The 19749-nt window shown below is 45.1% G+C and overlaps 1 protein-coding gene across 2 annotated transcripts in view; it reads right to left on the bottom strand.

Moving 5' to 3' along the window:
* Nucleotides 1-19749, bottom strand: part of LOC124802758 (testis-expressed protein 2) — a 314369-nt gene that overhangs the window by 156585 nt on the left and 138035 nt on the right. For both annotated transcript variants that reach the window (XM_047263750.1, XM_047263749.1), the window contains exons 5-6: nucleotides 15767-16005; nucleotides 150-301 (exon numbers count right to left, since the gene is read on the bottom strand). In XM_047263750.1, coding sequence (XP_047119706.1) covers nucleotides 150-301; nucleotides 15767-16005 — 391 coding nt within the window. The remainder of the gene's footprint in view (nucleotides 1-149; nucleotides 302-15766; nucleotides 16006-19749) is intronic.

Here is a 19749-nt window from a genome sequence, read left to right on the forward strand (position 1 = left end):
AAAGAATATTTCTATCACTACATCTACATCAAAACTTCACTGCAAAGTGAAAGATTCATTCTGATACATGAATTTTCTTGTGTCATTAAGAAATCATGTATACCAAAAGAAAACACATTCATCAAACACTGCTGAAATATTTTACTCACCTAAAGAAGAATTTTCATTTATAGGATCAAAAAACAATGTTGAGTCACTCTCGAATTCTGAATGTTCTTCCCCAGTTTCCTTCATGACACTCGCTGCACTACTAGCAGCTTGATGCAACACTATACAGATAGGATATTTCTTGCTCCAGAGCCTGTAAGGTCAAAATGTCATTAGGCAAAGACACAACAGGAAAAATGAATTATTTCAAAGAACATCAGATCCCACCACAAAACGTAAATAAAAAAATGTGGATTTTCTGTTCATTGGAAAAGAGAGAATTAAAATAAATATGTCTATGAAGAGGGATGTTGACTGAACAAAAAACTGACTACATCCATTACATTTGCACTAGAGTGGACTACTTTCTACCTTAGGAATTTCTTCAACACACCACAAACTACAAGCACATGGAAAAATTCTGGCTGTATTCACAATGCATTTTTTTCTGTCTGTGGGTGGTGGATGACTGACTTGCCAGAAGTTAAGCTTGTGGGAGACAGCTTTCCTTGCAGCAACAACAGAAACACTGAACACATGTATGTGCCAATACACTAAGTCACAGATTTCTTATTTGGGGGTTTCTTCTTATTTGTATTGTTGATGTCTGGTAAGGCAGACTGTCAAAACTTTGGAGGTGTGACTCAGATCCAGAAAATCCACCATTCCTTATCTATCATTGCACAGTTTTTGCTACTGATCACTTGCATCTAACATCAATATAATAGAACCAAACAAAATATATTCTGTGTTGTTGAAACCCGTTGTCAGTGCACACTTCAGTAAGTTATGATTTCCACGTTTAACTTAAGGACACTTTCATTCACAGCATGGGTTCACAATAAATTTTGGTTCAGGCTAACAACTGAAAGATCACTCATGATCACATAGGACTGACAGAAACGAAGTGCTCTGGTGTAATACCAAGCCCATAGGGAAGACTCATTCTGAAATGGCTTCTGGAGTGACATCTGTAGGGCTGTACAGTGCAGCATACCATGAAGCAACACATTGACAGTACAGTGTGGTGTAGACGTGAGTGTCCAGGCTGGTGTTGGTGAGTTCTGACTGATAGGCTTTGAAGCTTAGCCAGCTTTCAGCCCAGAACTCAGATAGCAATTGAATGCTGCCATTGGAGTTGCACTCCACATTAAATATACAGGAGGAGGAAGGATCTCTGTGATCACTTGACGTGCAGATGAAACTTGCTTCCTCAACAGTGATGCTGCCACTTTCCTGATGCAGACGCTGCTCAAAAATGTGGCTTATGCCCCTAGAGGAGTAGCGCAGAATACTGTGGCCAGTACACACAAGCTGGCAGGGCATGCAGAGTGGTGAAAAAGTCGTCGCCAAATGAGGCGTGCACGAGGACATTGGAAGAAGTTGGATAGACACCACAGGGTTGTGGGAAGCTCAACACCACTGCGTTACAGGGGTACAAGAAAAACATGGGCTAAAGAATGGCCCAGGTCAACAGAAAGTTCGTCGTCACAGTGTGAATTGCAGCATTTGAACCACTGGCTGGAGGGAGACCAGAGGTGGCGAAAAGGGCATTGCTGCAGCATGCGCAGTAGTGAGGAAAGAATCTACATTACAGAGATGGATGTGTATACCCACAAGAAGAAACACACAGTGCTATGCTGTCCTCAAAAGACATGGCTACTTCACCTTGAAGCAGCGGTGCATATTGGTGGGCAGCATAGTGCTCAACGATGGGAGAATAGCGTTGGGTTTAGCTGTAGTGGTGCCAGAGGATGATAGTATGACTGTGGACTGACAGTAGTGAAAATGTATTGCCACACTGCAAAGGGCATCTGGCTGTGGCAGCACCAAGGTGATGGTACAGAACGTGACCAGCCTCGGGTGCGACTGACAAAGAGCCATGGCTGGGCAGCAGCTGAGTCATTGTGCAGAGTGCAAAGAGCTGGCCATGTCTGCGGCACTGTGGGCACAGCATCAAGTGCGGCAGGAAGGAGTGAAAGCGGCAACCTCAGTGCTGGATGAGATGGTGCACCGCCCTTGTGAGGGAGGCTGCCCATGGGTGCATCGCCATGACAAAGGTGCAGGACAGAAGCAGCACTGTGCTTGTGGCTAGAGCGGACAGTGAGTGGGCAGCAGGTGAGGTCAGGTTCAGTGAAAACAGAGTGGTGTTGGAGGGGCCACACGATGTATCTTGGGTTGTGCCGCACTCTTGAGGAAGGTTGACCATGGCTGATTCTCCATTGTGAAGGAGCGAAATGGCAGGACAGTATCAGGCATGGTAGAAGGGTGGGGATGTGACAGCTGGTCAGGACAACAATGGTCGCTGGCTCCTGACGCTAGCAGCATGTGGACTTCAATCCTGTTTCCACAGGATGTCTAGATGACACCAACCTTGGGAGAATGGATTACCACCGCTGCAACGTGCGAAACATAAGTCAGGCATGGATGGAGGTGGGCAACGGGTAGGCTATGGTTGAGTTAGGACACAATGTAGACAGATAGTAGCCTTGTATCCAGCCTGGAACCTGGCAGAACCACCCTTGAGAGGAGGATTGACCATGGCTACAGGAATGTTGGGCACACTGGGAGATAGGTGGAGAGCAGGTTATGGACGAGACGAGGATATGACGCTGGAGCCAGTTAAGTCACTAGAGCCAGGAGGAGGTACTTCTGCTACGTATGATGTAGGATCAGCGGACACATGGACAATGGACACCAGCTACCCATGAAGAACTGTCCCAATGACTATGTTTCCCCACAGACAGTTACATCAGTGATAAACCCTCCCATGTGACATTGTTTCATAACTGGCAGTGACATCCAGAAACATAAAGGGAATAGTAAACTGCACATGGTGATCCACGTACACATAGTTCGCAAAAATGCAAAAAATGTACAAACAGCTTGAAGTCGTTCACATGAAACAGTATCCAAAATGTACAATGAAGGAATGTCTACCTTAATGGGACAAGAACGAAGCAGAGATCAAGTTTCCATCCTTATCACCATTGTTGAATCCACTGTGGGTGATGCACACTTCAGTGAGTGGTGATTCCCAGGTTGAAATTAAGAACAATTTTACTCATAGCACAAGTTCACAATAAAGTGTGGTTTGGGATAACAACTAAGCTTGTGCGTGATCACATAAGAGTAGCAGAAACAAAGTTCACTGGTATAATACCACTCCAGGTGGGGAGTCTTATGCTGAATAGCTGTTGGAGAAAAAGCCCTAAGGGACACACAGTGCAGCATACCGTGAAACAGTAGGGAAACAGTGCAGTGTAGGTGTGAGCACCTGAGCTTGGCCTTGTCGAGTTCCAACTGACGGGCTATATGGTATAGCCAGCTCCTGATTCAAAACTGACAGGAACTGAATGCTGCCATTGGAGGTTGCACTCCACTTTAAATATCCAGCAAGCCGAAGGATTTTCGCGAGCACATGATGTGTGGAAGGTACTTGTTTCCTTGATAGCAGCGCCACTATTTTCCTGATGTGCATGCTGCTTGGAAGCATGGCTGGTGCCACCTGTAACAGATAGTGTATCACATTCAGAACACATGATGCTCTTGTGATATTTGTAACTAGCCCCCACGAGAAGGGATGCCTGTGGACCAAGGATAGGCAAACCCATAGAGTGAATATGTTCCACTGGATGAGCAATGTACGAGGCCATTGGCCTATATACCTCTGGGCACCACACTGACTGAGATGTGTGTGACATTACGGAATTAAAATAATCGACTAGGAGAGCTGTAGCTCTGTAAATGGTGCACAGGACAAGACACGCTGCAAAACCATGTTGAATGCTTTCTATGAAGACTACTCAGAATATATAATTTGGAAGCCATTCATAGTGGAAATATACACTCACAATCAGAAAAAGCAGAACACCTTGAATTACTAAAAATAGGATGTTCATATTCACGGGACATGTCCATTAGTATGTTATGCAGAAATAATTAGCATTTGAAACATGTCAGGCCCCAGATTCAATGTCAACATCAATACTGCAGTGCAACACCACCTACCAATAAAATGTGCCTGTGGCTCTCATTGTCACTATAAACTGAAGATAATGGACTGGTTAGTTTGTTGGTTGTTGGGAGGGACCAAATAGCGAGGTCATCAGTCCCATTGGATTAGGGAAGGATGGGGAAGGAAGTCAGTCATGTCCCTTCAAAGGAACCATCCCAACATTTACCTGAAGCGATTTAGGGAAATTATGGGAAACCTAAATCAAGATCACAGAAAGCCGTAGAACACGAGATGGCTCAGGTTGTACCACACAGACTACCCCTCGAGAAGCTAAACACCTCATCCAAATGGAGTTCCAGGACAGATCTGCATCTTCCTTGGTTCTGGAACACAGTGGAACAGCGTAACATATCATACACCATCAGGGGCGACAAGTCAGTTGCTGTTCATTATCACATGTGTTACGAGCATGTCATCCACTTCTCCAGCGACCTTCGATGAATGTGCAGAAATATGCTAATGGTGTATGGAACGACATCACAGGGGACAGGAATGACATCAGATAGTGTTTCTGGACAAATCCACGTTCTGTTTGTTTTAAAATGATGACCATATTTTGGTTCGCTACAGACAGGAGGAGTGGTATCACAGTGACTGCATTCACAGAAGACATTTAGCACCAACTCCAGGCCTTATGGTGTGGGGTGCTATTGGGTACAACCACAAATCACAGTTAGTGCATGTCCAGGACACAGTGACCAATGTGACCTATATGAATGACATCTTGCAACACATAGCCATAACATTTCTGCACAAAATCTCAGATGCCATTTTTCAGCAAGACAATGCATGATCATACATTGCTGAATGAACACGAGCCTTCTTGATGTCACAGGATGTTAGCCTTTTGCTCTGGACTGTCAGATCACCAGACTTGCTGTCAATCGAAAATGTGCGGGATACGGTGAAACAACAGGTGCAGCACTGTGACCCAATGCCAACCAACCATCCATGAACTCCATAATCAGATGAATGCAGCACGGATGGCTACACCACACACCTTATACGCGTTGATGCTATCACGCACAGAACAAGTTATCAGGGCCCTTGGTTGATCCTGTGGCTAGTAGACAAGAGGACACATGCTGAACTTAGGTGACTGAAAGGATAATCATTTCTGCAGAACATACTAATGTATATGTCCTGTAAATATGCAGGTCTTGTCTCTAGTCATTCAAGATGTCTATTTTTTCTGAACATGGGTATATTAGGTCCAATAGCAACAAATAGACCTGACCTCTTTGAGGATATTAATACTGAAACTGGTATCAGTGACCATGAGCCAGTTGTATCAACAACGACTACCTACGAACAATGAGCAACTAAAACAAACAAAAAGATTTACCTAATCAAAAAACTAGATAAGGTGGCAGCAGTGGCGTACCTCAAGGAAAATCTCTAAATATGTAGCTCTGGACAGTGGTATGGTATTAAGTCAAATAACAGTGGCTCAAATTTAAAGAAAAGTTGAGCAAGTACAGGATACATGAGTACAAAGTAGAATAGTTCTATATAAAAACAAAGATGAGGTGACTTACCGAACGAAAGCGCTGGCAGGTCGATAGACACACAAACAAACACAAACATACACACAAAATTCTGTGTGTGGATGGATATGTGTGTGTGTGCGAGTGTATACCTGTCCTTTTTTTCCCCCTAAGGTAAGTCTTTCCGCTCCCGGGATTGGAATGACTCCTTACCCTCTCCCTTAAAACCCACATCCTTTCATCTTTCCCTCTCCTTCCCTCTTTCCTGATGAGGCAACCGTTGGTTGCGAAAGCAGAATTTTGTGTGTATGTTTGTGTTTGTTTGTGTGTCTATCGACCTGCCAGCGCTTTCGTTCGGTAAGTCACCTCATCTTTGTTTTTATATATAATTTTTCCCACGTGGAATGTTTCCCTCTATTATATTGACATCATTAAGTAGAATAGTTCATTATGCAAGGAACCCTCGATAGTACATTGTCACTTTAGAAAAAAGCTTTTAAAGAAAGAATACCGCAAAATAGTTTTAAAAAGGACAGAGCTATAGATAGATGAATTCAGCGTGTAACAAGTTTGGTTGTTAAAAGGACTGTGTGTGAAGACTTCAGAGATTATAATAGCAGAATCTTACTAAAAGATCTCTTACAAAACCCAAAGAAATTCTGTTCATATGTAAAGGCAGTCAAAAATTAGTGTCCAAACACTCATGAATGATGCAAGAAATGACACCGGCAGTTGCAAAGCAAAAACAGAAATGTGGGAAGTGCATGGCAGAATATACCTCACATGATATGACATTTTACTGTTTCTTCCTGTTCGAACCTCACATACAGCGCTGGAAGAATGACTACTTAAATGGGTCTGTGGATGCTGTAATCAGTCTAACCTTGTGTTCACAATCTCTAGAAGAGTGAAACCTCGGGGGCCAGTTCTTGAAACTATGTAAGTTTACGCGTGACAATTGATGTCTATCTACAAGGGTGTGCCAATTCAGGTTTTTCAACATTTCCATGAGACTCTCCAGTGATTCAAATAAACCTGTGACCTCTCACGCTGATCTTCTCTGTATCAATGTCACCTGTCAGGACTGCTTGGTATAGGTCTCACACACTTGAGCATTATTCTGAGATGGGTTGCATGAGAAATTTGTAAGCAGTCTGCATTCTAGACTGACTGTATTTTCCCTGTGTCACGTCAATGAACCAAAGTCTGCTACCTATCTTATCTAAGTCTGAAGTGAACATTAATTTCACATCCCTACCAGATGTTACACCCAGGTTCAAAAATGGTGCAAATGGCTCTGAGCACTATGGGACTTAACATCTGTGGTCATCAGTCCCCTAGAACTTAGAACTACTTAAACCTAACTAACCTAAGGACATCACACACATCCATGCCCGAGGCAGGATTCGAACCTGCGACCATAGCGGTCACGCGGTTCCAGACTGACGCGTCTAGAACCGCACGGCCACACCGGCCGGCTACACCCAGGTAATTGTACGAGTTGACTGATTCCAACTGTGACTCACTGATATTGTACTCATTTGATGGCTGGCGCATTGTGGGTAGGCTGCCACAGCACACATGATCTCATTGTCCATACACATCCAAAACATGTGATGGTGGGCCAGCAATGTTGTATGAGAAACATCCCAATGGTCCAGGTGGAGGAGGAGTATGACATTGTCCTGCATTGCAGACAGGATCACATAGCCAACAGTGACACTTGAAGACTGAGAGGCATCTTGTGACATGCATAATTTTACATTTCTGATCATTTAAAACATGTCCTCAATTTCTGGCCAATATGAAATTTTATCAAGAGCTGACTGAATATTTCTTAGGTTCTTTTGGACAGTACTTCAGTTGTAGATAATTGTTAATCTGCAAAAAATCTGAGGTTGTGATTAATATTGTTTACCAGGTAATTAATATACATTATGGATGGCAAGAGTCCTGGTACTCTTCCCTGAGACATGTCAGAAGTTAATTCTACTTCTGTAGATGACTCACCATCCAAGTCACATGCTGCTAAAAAATCCTCAATCTAGTCACAAATTTTGTTTCATACCCTACACCACTGTCCCCCCCCCCCCAACCCAAAATAAACATTTGTATGGTACCGAGTCAAATGCTTTTCGGAAGTCCAGAAATCCAGCATCCAGCTGACTGCACTAATCCATGGCTTTCAGAATCCCGTACGAGAAAAGTGCTAGGTGGTGTTTGTTATAACCGTACAGTGTTTGCCCGTATACATAAACAGTGTACAATACAAGTGCCTCTACGGCCGGACTAGAAATGTCACCTCGCAAGATAGATGGAGCAGCAAGCACTGTGCCGAGTGTACAACACCCCAATACAAGGACAACTCACAGGGCCCTTGGCCTCACTTTTCTTTACTTGTTTATTGTAGGCTCTCTTACGAAATCGTATATTCATGTGTTCTATAGTTATGAGACTTTTACAATTTTATACTTCATTCAGTGTTGTTATGAATCTCTTCAAGTGGAAGCAGAATCAACATTTGGTTGGTGTTACTTATGATATTAAGTCTGAACAATGTTACAACATACTTGGCAATGAGTATTCTAGTTTGCATGTTTCATTTCTTTGGTTCATATACAGCCAATATGTCAGTGGAAGAAGTTCTTCAATCTCTCTTCGAACAATAGTGAGCTCTCATTGACCAGCAGTAAGCTCTCGCCTTGGCACTAAACAATTTGGCAGCCTCATTGATGCACAACATTCCAGTGCCATTGACACAATCTCCCCATTTCCTTCATATAATGATTCTGGGAAAGATTGTGGCACATGTGAAAAATGCCTTTAGCAACATTTCCATGCTTTTGGTGTCACTGACCCCAACTTGAGTAAAGCTTTATTCTTGGTACGGATTTCTCCCTGTGTTTAGCACCTTTTGTGTCAGCTAGCTCCTCTTCTGGAATATGCCAGTCTCTCTTTTGATGAATTGTGTCAATTGCTCACTAATTATTACTGCAAACATACTCATGTTATTGTTGATCATCCTGAGTTCCACATTGTCAAAAACGGTCATAACAGCCGTACAGAGCTCGGGCAGTGGCACTTTGTGGGCTTAGCCGTCATCACCAGTTTATTAATGAGGCCCACCAGGACTATCTGCTGATTTGATGGTCATGATGCTACATCATGCGTAGCCACTGATAGGGAAGTTTGTGAACATGCTTTACAGTGTAATAATTCCTGTGCCACGGGTGTTCTGAGCATTGGTCAGTCTTTTGAAGTATCTATGGCAGCAGGAAATCAGATAGAAGCATGGTGTGTGGTAGCCATCATTGCTTCCTCTCCTCCTTGGCCGCCATCAGTTAGCTCATGGAGGAAAGACAACATTGTTGCCATGTAACTGCAGCCTCCATGCTGCTGGGGGCAGTGTTGTGCGAAGCAGCAGCAGCAGGATCAACATCAAAACAGCAGCCACTTGTTCCTCTTTTGTTGTGCCCTTATTGTTTTGTCCAACATGAGCAGGCCATGTGCCCAAAGTATTGGGTGACATGGGAACATTGTATTAAAAATAAATAAATAAAAGTCATTTTCGTCTGTGTGCGACTCTTAACCTCTTTCATCAGGCACGAACATGGATGTGAACAGTGTTTCTCAGTGATAGTAGCTCCAAACAAACTCTACATTGAAGTAAATGTTATGGACAAGACATTAAAAACACAAGTGGTCATGGGTGCAGTAGTGACTTTTTTAAATTCACAAACATACGTGGATCTTGGATCATGAGCGTTGCCTGTCTCTTAGCAGTTGGTGAAATACAATAACAACAAAGACCCACATTGGAGCAGTTTTCTACATCTGTTGTGTTCAATGCACCTGTTTAACCATTGACCTTTTTAGTAGTGGATGATGCCCAAACTAAAAACTAATTTGGGTTAGATACCTTCAAATTTTTTGGTTCTCTCCTTCTGACGAAATACATCTGTTGTCAGATCAGACTCCATACCGACAACTGGATGCACTCTTCTCAGAATATTCTTCCCTGTTTTTGAAGGTTTAGTGTGTGCTACCAATTTTGAGGTTCACATCACAATGAAACTGATGGCCTGCCCAGTCCCAGTAGCTTTACAGGAACACGTCAAACCGGAGCTAGATTGACTTATATCTTTGGGTGTTATCTACATCTACATCTACATTTATACTCCGCAAGCCACCCAATGGTGTGTGGCGGAGGGCGCTTTATGTGCCACTGTCATTACCTCCCTTTTCTGTTCCAGTCGCGTATGGTTCGCGGGAAGAACAACTGTCTGAAAGCCTCCGTGCGCGCTCGAATCTCTCTAATTTTACATTCGTGATCTCCTTGGGAGGTATAAGTAGGGGGAAGCAATATATTCGATACCTCATCCAGAAACACACCCTCTCGAAACCTGGCGAGCAAGCTACACTGCGATGCAGAGCGCCTCTCTTGTAGAGTCTGCCACTTGAGTTTGCTAAACATCTCCGTAACGCTATCACGGTTACCAAATAACCCTGTGACGAAACGCGCCGCTCTTCTTTGGATCTTTTCTATCTCCTTCATCAACCAGATCTGGTACGGATCCCACACTGATGAGCAATACTCAAGTACAGGTCGAAGCCACCTCCTTTGTTGATGGACTACATTTTCTAAGGACTCTCCCAATGAATCTCAACCTGGTACCCGCCTTACCAACAATTAATTTTATATGATCATTCCACTTCAAATTGTTCCGCACGCATACTCCCAGATATTTTACAGAAGTAACTGCTACCAGTGTTTGTTCCGCTATCATATAATCATACAATAAAGGATCCTTCTTTCTATGTATTCGCAATACATTACATTTGTCTATGTTAAGGGTCAGTTGCCACTCCCTGCACCAAGTGCCTATCTGCTGCAGATCTTCCTGCATTTCGCTACAATTTTCTAATGCTGCAACTTCTCTGTATACTACAGCATCATCCGCGAAAAGCCGCATTGAACTTCCGACACTATCTACTAGGTCATTTATATATATATTGTGAAAAGCAATGGTCCCATAACACTCTCCTGTGGCACGCCAGAGGTTACTTTAACGTCTGTAGACATCTCTCCATTGATAACAACATGCTGTGTTCTGTCTGCTAAAAACTCTTCAATCCAGTCACACAGCTGGTCTGATATTCCGTAGGCTCTTACTTTGTTTATCAGGCGACAGTGCAGAACTGTATCGAACGCCTTCCGGAAGTCAAGGAAAATAGCATCTACCTGGGAGCCTTTACCTAATGTTTTCTGGGTCTCATGAACAAATAAAGCGAGTTGGGTCTCACATGATCGCTGTTTCCGGAATCCATGTTGATTCCTACAGAATAGATTCTGGGTTTCCAAAAACGACATGATACGCAAGCAAAAAATATGTTCTAAAATTCTACAACAGATCGACGTCAGAGATATAGGTCTATAGTTTTGTGCATCTGCTTGACGACCCTTCTTGAAGACTGGGACTACCTGTGCTCTTTTCCAATCATTTGGAACCTTCCGTTCCTCTAGAGACTTGCGGTACACAGCTGTTAGAAGGGGGCAAGTTCTTTCGCGTACTCTGTGTAGAATCGATTTGGTATCCCGTCAGGTCCAGTGGACTTTCCTCTGTTGAGTGATTCCAGTTGCTTTTCTATTCCTTGGACACTTATTTCAATGTTAGCCATTTTTTCGTTTGTGCGAGGATTTAGAGAAGGAACTGCAGTGCGGTCTTCCTCTGTGAAACAGATTTGGAAAAAGGTGTTTTAGCTTTGGAAAAAGGTGTTTAGTATTTCAGCTTTACGTGTGTCATCCTCTGTTTCAATGCCATCATCATCCCGGAGTGTCTGGATACGCTGTTTCGAGCCACTTACTGATTTAACGTAAGACCAGAACTTCCTAGGATTTTCTGTCAAGTCGGTACATAGAATTTTACTTTCAAATTCACTGAACGCTTCACGCATAGCCCTCCTTACGCTAACTTTGACATCGTTTAGCTTCTGTTTGTCTGAGAGGTTTTGGCTGCGTTTACACTTGGAGTGAAGCTCTCTCTGCTTTCGCAGTAGTTTCCTAACTTTGTTGTTGAACCATGGTGGGTTTTTCCCGTCCCTCACAGTTTTACTCGGCACGTACCTGTCTAAAACGCATTTTACGATTGCCTTGAACTTTTTCCATAAACACTCAACATTGTCAGTGTTGGAACAGAAATTTTCGTTTTGATCTGTTAGGTAGTCTGAAATCTGCCTTCTATTACTCTTGCTAAACAGATAAGCCTTCCTCCCTTTTTTTATATTCCTATTAACTCCCATATTCAGGGATGCTGCAACGGCCTTATGATCACTGATTCCCTGTTCTGCACTTACAGAGTCGAAAAGTTCAGGTCTGTTTGTTATCAGTAGGTCCAAGATGTTATCTCCACGAGTCGGCTCTCTGTTTAATTGCTCGAGATAATTTTTGGATAGTGCACTCAGTATAATGTCACTCGATGCTCTGTCCCTACCACCCGTCCTAAACATCTGAGTGTCCCAGTCTATATCTGGTAAATTGAAATCTCCACCTAAGACTATAACATGCTGAGAAAATTTATGTGAAATGTATTCCAAATTTTCTCTCAGTTGTTCTGTCACTAATGCTGCTGAGTCAGGAGGTCGGTAAAAGGAGCCAACTATTAACCTAGCTCGGTTGTTGAGTGTAACCTCCACCCATAACAATTCACAGGAACTATCCACTTCTACTTCACTACAGGATAAACTACTACTAACAGCGACAAACACGCCACCACCGGTTCCATGCAATCTATCCTTTCTAAACACTGTCTGTGCCTTTGTAAAAATTTCGGCAGAATTTATCTCTGGCTTCAACCAGCTTTCTGTACCTATAACGATTTCAGCTTCGGTGCTTTCTGTCAGCGCTTGAAGTTCCGGTACTTTACCAATGCCGCTTTGACAGTTTACAATTACAATACCGATTGCTGCTTGGCTCCCGCATGTCCTGACTTTGTCCCGCACCCTTTGAGGCTGTTGCACTTTCTGTACTTGCCCGAGGCCATCTAACCTAAAAAACCGCCCAGTCCACGCCACACAACCCCTGCTACCCGTGTAGCCACTTGTTGCGTGTAGTGGACTCCTGACCTATTCAGCGGAACCCAAAACCCCACCACCCTATGGCGCAAGTCGAGGAATCTGCAGCCCACACGGTCGCAGAACCGTCTCAGCCTCTGATTCAGACCCTCCACTCGACTCTGTACCAAAGGTCCGCAGTCAGTCCTGTCGACAATGCTGCAGATGGTGAGCTCTGCTTTCATCCTGCTAGCAAGACTGGCAGTCTTCACCAAATCAGATAGCCACCAGAAGCCAGAGAGGATTTCCTCCAATCCATAGCGACACACATCATTGGTGCCGACATGAGCGACCACCTGCAGATGGGCGCACCCTGTACCCTTCATGGCATCTGGAAGGACCCTTTCCACATCCGGATTGACTCCCCCCGGTATGCACACGGAGTGCACATTGGTTTTCTTCCCCTCTCTTGCTGCCATATCCCTAAGAGGCCCCATTACGCGCCTGACGTTGGAGCTCCCAACTACCAGTAAGCCCACCCTCTGCGACCGCCCAGATCTTGCAGACTGAGGGGCAACCTCTGGAACAGTACAAGCAGCCATGTCCGGCTGAAGATCAGTATCAGCCTGAGACAGAGCCTGAAACCGGTTCGTCAGACAAACTGGAGAGGCCTTCCGTTCAGCCCTCCGGAATGTCTTTCGCCCCCTGCCACACCTCGCCTTTCTCCTCTAATGAATGGTCTACTCCCTGCTAATCATCAAAAAACTTAATGGAACCTTCCGCCCTGTAGTGATTTCAAATGTCTGTAAAATCTCAGTCTATGACAGATAACCTATTCCTTACCCCGTCTAGGTGACCTCTTAGCACGGATTTCTGGGGACCAATATGTTTCCAAAATAGGCTTGTCAGAAGTTTATATACAACAGCCTCTGGATAGTGATTCCATAGATGGCCTCATAAAGAGTACCACCTTCAGGTTATATCAATAGCAGCAAATGATTTTTGGCATGCCTACTGCACCTGCCATTTTCCAACAATTTCTGGAGCAATTCATGGTTCCTTGCTGTGGTGCAATATTAACTACTGTGGTATCTGGTTCCTTAACAGATGAACATTTGTGGAACCTTAGTGCCTTGGTCACGGTGCTATAGGCCATTGGATCCTCTGTGTAATTATTAAGCTCACTGCCACTGCCTCTCAGTCTTCAAGTGTCACTGTTGGCTATGTGATCCCATCTGCAATGCAGGACAATGTCATGCTCCTCCTCCACATGGACCATTGGAATGTTTCTCATACAACATTGCTGGCCCACCATCACGTGTTTTGGACGTGTATGGACAATGAGATCATGGGTGTTGTGGCAGCCTACCCACAATGCGCCACCCATCAAGCGGCACCATATGCCTCTCTTCCACTGAGACCTGTCCCAGTGCCTATAGGTGTGTATTCATGCTCATTTTGCAAGACTGTTCCCCAACTCCTTTTGGCTTGCAATACTTGATGCTTTCTCAAAATTTCCTTAGGTGGTTCATTGCCTGCCAATGTCTATGGTGGCTACACTCTTGGCCTTCTAAAGTTTTTTTCCTCAGAAGGATTGCCATATATGCTTGTGGCTGGCAGTAGCCCACAATTTGTGTCTCAGCATTTTTGTACAAAGAGGGGCATCCACCATGTTATGGCCTCTCTTTCATCCCCATTCAAAACCCAGATGAAAATATACATCACTCAACCTTTTCCCGAGGAAGCCCTTGAAAGGTTCTTGAGTTTATATAGCTTCACTCGAGTGGCAACCATAGTCAGCCGGACCTGCTTCACAGCTGCAGGCCCCGTACGCTGCTTCATCTTCTCTGGCCAATGCCCAGCCACCCCCAACACTCACCTTGCAGCAATTCGACCCGGGCTCCACCATCTCGGCCTACAGATTTGGCTGGAGCTCTAAGCAGATACCAGTGGTCATCAACTGCTGCCCAGGCAGCTGTCTCTGCATTGTGCACACCTACAATGGGTTGGTGTCACGACACTATGACTACCTTCATCCACCTGTGACAATCCTCCACTCCTCCAGTTCTGGTTGCTGCTGCACCGGACAAAGTAGTCATCATCAGACTGCCCCCATCTCCACAGCCATGCCACCATCTTCTCTACTGCTTCTATCACTAAGTATCTGCCCGCATGTGGACACAGATACAGCTAGGCAGTAGTGCGTGGTGTCCTGATGAACACTCACCAGTCGACGTGCAGGCAGGGAAATCAGGACACACTCAGTGTAAAGACACTTCAGTTATCAAGATATTAGCAGTAAATTTTCAGAGTGTTCGGAATAAAGTTCCTGAATTTACTGCCCTCCAGGAAGCATGTGGCGCACAAATTATTCTGGGGATTGAGACCTGGCTGAGCCCTGAGATAGGAAGTTCTGAAATATTTAGTGAGAGTTGGAACATGTTTATTATTGGGAAAAACTAGAGTACACAAAATACCTTGCAAAAGTAGCATGGCTTATGTACATCACACCGTTTGTACCATGAAAGAATGCTGCATAGAACATCAACACTAGTCTCACCTTTTGCCAGCTATGAAGTCTGATTAAGCTGGACAAAAGCTATCAATTTTATAATGCAAGGAATTCATTATTTCCTTGACTTGCTCTCAGTGAAAACAATAGAGCATGTAATGGGCTGTGGCCAATCGTGATCCATTGGATACCCAAGTTTCGCATTTCTGCCCTTGAGGGCACTGCCTGTTGGTAGTCTGGTCAATCTTGAAATTACAATCATGAAACATGCACAAAAAGCATACAGTGTGATAATAGATTTTATGACACTGGCAGCCAATGTCAGTCATCGAGTCACCATTTTATGTCTGGCAGGTGAGCAGATAAAGTGCCATAAGAAGTAGAAAATAATGACCAGCTGCACTACCTAAACACTACTGAGTTCCCACTTCTATTCTTCTCCACTTTCACAGATATTACTTTACTTTAAATTTGGAAATTGTGCATGCACGACTTTATACACTGTCAAGGTTTATTAAATTAACTTTAATTTTAGTTAATATCTTCCGTTACCTCTTTCGTGCAAGACCTTCTGGAAGCAATTTGACTTCACAACCAGCAATGCTGTAAATACGTTGATGGCTGAAACGGAGTCTGTGCCGTCGCTCATTCCACGTGGCGCGCTTTGGGATACGAGCCCTTGGGTGTGATATGCGCAGTGTATCACCTTCCAAACGAACGTATACGGTTTGTGTTTCTGAGATGTGATAAGTTGAAGGATCATAAACACCTGGGTATTCATTTATCCAGCCCTGAAAATTTAAAAGATGGTCTCAAAACGGGTATTTTCACAAGTCTTAAAATTTAAAGTCAGCTGCCAAGGCAAAAATATGAGCTGTAATTTAATAACATTTGTGACAGAAGCAGAGTAAATAAAAAGGACAAATGAAGTTGGGATATAAAGGCAACATTAAAAAAAAAAAAAAAATAGAATCTCCAGACAGGAATAGCAACAATGTAGGGAAAGAGAGATTGCTACTTACCGTAAAGAAGGCATATTAAGCTACAGACAGGCACAATTAAAAGATACTTGCATAAAGCTTTTGGTCGCAGCCTTCATCAGCAAAAGAGAACCACACACCATTCATACACACAAGCAAGTGCATCTAAAGCATCTCAGGCCGGAATGCATCTCAAACTGCATTCTAGCCCGCAATGCTGGAGTTGGCAGTCATGTGTGCATGAGGTGTTTTTTGTTTTGTTTGTGGTTTTAGGGCGCAAAACTTCTATGGTCATTAGCGCCCAGCCCGTGACGTAGAAAACAGGAAAAAAACGAAATTTAAAATCAGCAGCAATGGGAACAAAGTCATAAAATTTGAGAAACTAAGGGCAGAAGGAATGCTTAAAAATCCACTATAGAAAGGGGTTGGTTGTCCCCCAAAAAAAAAAAAAAAGCTTCAAATGACTGACGTCATTTCACTGTCACTAATAAACTGTAGAACGCGGTCAGCTGAGCGCGTGTCATCTGCTAAAATCGACGATAGATCAGGCGATAGCTGTACACGGGAGCGTAACGGATTAAAATAGGGGCATTCAATTAAAAGGTGTCTGACCGTCCACGGCTGAGAGCAGTGGGGACAGAGTGGGGGAGGATCACCGCTTAAAAGATGTCTATGACTAAAAAGACAGTGCCCTATCCGGAGTCTAGCTAAAATTACCTCCTCCCGACGACGCGTTCGGGAGGAAGAGGTCCATGCGCAAGGAAGGGCTTTCACTTCCCGCAATTTATTATGGGGAAGTGTTGACCAATGCGCATGCCATAAATGAGCAACTTGGCGACATAAACCGCTCCGTAGATCGGTAAACGGAAGAGACTGAATAGCTGGCCGAGGAAGAGAGACTGCAGCCTTGGCCGCTATATCGGCCGCCTCATTTCCACAGATACCAGCGTGTCCTGGGAGCCAGAGGAACGCCACTGAGACGCCCCCCAGGTGGAGCAAGCGCAGACAGTCCTGAATCTGGTGGACCAGAGGGTGCACAGGGTAAAGAGCTTGGAGACTTAGGAGAGAGCTGAGAGAATCTGAGCAGATTACGTACTGTATCCGCTGATGGCGGCGGATGTAGTGGACAGCCTGGAGAATAGCGTAAAGCTCCGCAGTATAAACCGAACACTGGTCGGGAAGCCGAAAGTGATTTGGGGTGTCACCAACAATATAGGCACTCCCTACACCTAACGATGTTTTCGAGCCATCGGTGTAAATAAATGTGGCTTCCGTCATTTGTGCACATAGAGCAGCAAATGCCCGATGGTAAACAAGTGTAGGGGTACCATCCTTGGGAAATTGACATAGGTCTCTGAGCAAGTCGATCCGGGGACGGAGCCAAGGCGGTGCTGTACCCCAAGTTGTCAAGAAGGTTTTAGGAAAGCGGAAGGAAAGAGAATAGAGCAGTTGACGGAAGCGGACTCCCGGGGGTAGCAAGGAGGAGGAGCGGCCTGCATACCCGACATCAAGGGAGGCGTCGAAAAAAAGGTCATGGGCTGGATTAGCAGGCATGGAAGACAGATGGCTAGCATAACGACTCAGAAGGGCTGCCCGCCGATTGGATAGCGGAGGTTCAGCAGTCTCAGCATAAAGGCTTTCCACAGGGCTGGTGTAAAAAGCTCCAGACACTAAACGTAATCCACGGTGGTGGATAGAGTCGAGTCGCCGAAGAATAGACGGCCGAGCAGAGGAGTAGACTATGCTTCCATAATCCAATTTCGAGCGCACTAAGGCGCGATAGAGGCAGAGAAGGACCACTCGGTCCGCTCCCCAAGAGGTGCCATTCAGGACACGGAGGGTGTTAAGGGAACGCAGACAGCGAGCCAAAAGATAGGAAACGTGGGAGGACCAGCACAGTTTTCTGTCAAACATAAGACCCAAGAATTTAGCGACGTCGGAAAACGGAAGGTTGACAGGACCTAGATGTAAGGAGGGCGGAAGAAACTCCTTACGTCGCCAAAAATTAACACAAACGGTCTTACTGGGTGAGAAACGGAAGCCGGTTTCGATGCTCCACGAGTGGAGGCGATCGAGACAGCCTTGAAGACGTCTTTCAAGAAGGCTGATCCGTTGAGAGCTGTAGTAGATCGCAAAATCGTCCACAAAGAGGGAGCCCGAGACATCAGGAAGGAGACAATCCATAATTGGATTAATGGCGATGGCAAACAGTACAACACTCAGCACGGAGCCCTGGGGTACCCCGTTTTCTTGGGAGAAAGTACGGGAGAGAGTAGTGTTCACCCGCATCCTAAATGTGCGCTCTGCCATAAATTCGCGAAGAAAAAGGGGCAGCCGGCCTCGAAAGCCCCAAGAGAACAGTGTGCGGAGGATGCCTGTCCTCCAACAGGTATCGTATGCTCTCTCCAGATCAAAAAATATTGCTACCGTTTGGCGTTTCCGGAGGAAATTGTTCATGATATAAGTGGAGAGAGCAACAAGATGGTCAACGGCAGAACGATGTTGTCGGAATCCGCATTGGGCTGGTGTTAAAAGACTGCGGGATTCCAGCCACCAAGCTAAACGGTAATTCACCATACGCTCCAAAACCTTACAGACACTACTCGTGAGAGAAATGGGGCGATAGCTAGAGGGGAGATGTTTGTCCTTTCCAGGTTTCGGAACGGGAACGACAATAGCTTCCCGCCATCGCCTGGGAAAGGTACTGTCGGTCCAAATTCGATTATAAAGGCGAAGGAGGTAGCGCAGGCTATGGGTTGATAAATGCAGCAACATTTGGACATGGATACCATCCGGTCCTGGGGCGGAGGAGCGAGAAGAAGAGAGTGCATGTTGGAGTTCGCGCATGGAGAAAACAGTATTGTAGCTTTCGCGATTTTGAGAGGAGAAAGCAAGATGTCGCACTTCCGCTGCACGTTTCTTCGGGAGAAACGCTGGCGGGTAATTTGAAGAGCTCGAAATCTCAGCAAAGTGCTGACCCAATGAGTTAGAAATTGCGACGGGGTCCACTAAGGTATCATGCGCGACAGTGAGCCCAGAGACCGGGGAGAAACTAGGCGCGCCTGAGAACCGTCGAAGCCGACTCCAAACTTCCGAGGAGGGAGTGAAGGTGTTAAATGAGCTAATAAAGAATTGCCAGCTTGCCTTCTTGCTATCGCGGATGATGCGACGGCATCGCGCACGGAGCTGCTTATATCGGATACAGTTGGCCAAAGTTGGATGGTGACGGAAAATGCGAAGAGCACGTCGCCGCTCACGTATTGCGTCGCGGCATGCCTCGTTCCACCAAGGAACTGGGGGGCGCCGGGGCAATTCGGAGGTGCGTGGTATTGAACGTTCCGCAGCTGTGAGAATAACGTCGGTAAAATGTGTGACCTCATCGTCGACGCTGGGAAAGCGACGGTCATCGAATGTCGCTAGAGACGAAAAAAGTGTCCAATCGGCTTGGGCAAACTTCCAGCATCGCGAGCGCATATATGGCAGTTGAGGCTGCAGTCGAAGAACACAGGGAAAGTGGTCACTCGAGTGTGTATCATCAAGGGCGAACCATTGGAA

This window comes from Schistocerca piceifrons, chromosome 6, assembly GCF_021461385.2.
Source record: "Schistocerca piceifrons isolate TAMUIC-IGC-003096 chromosome 6, iqSchPice1.1, whole genome shotgun sequence".
Lineage (NCBI taxonomy): Eukaryota > Metazoa > Arthropoda > Insecta > Orthoptera > Acrididae > Schistocerca > Schistocerca piceifrons.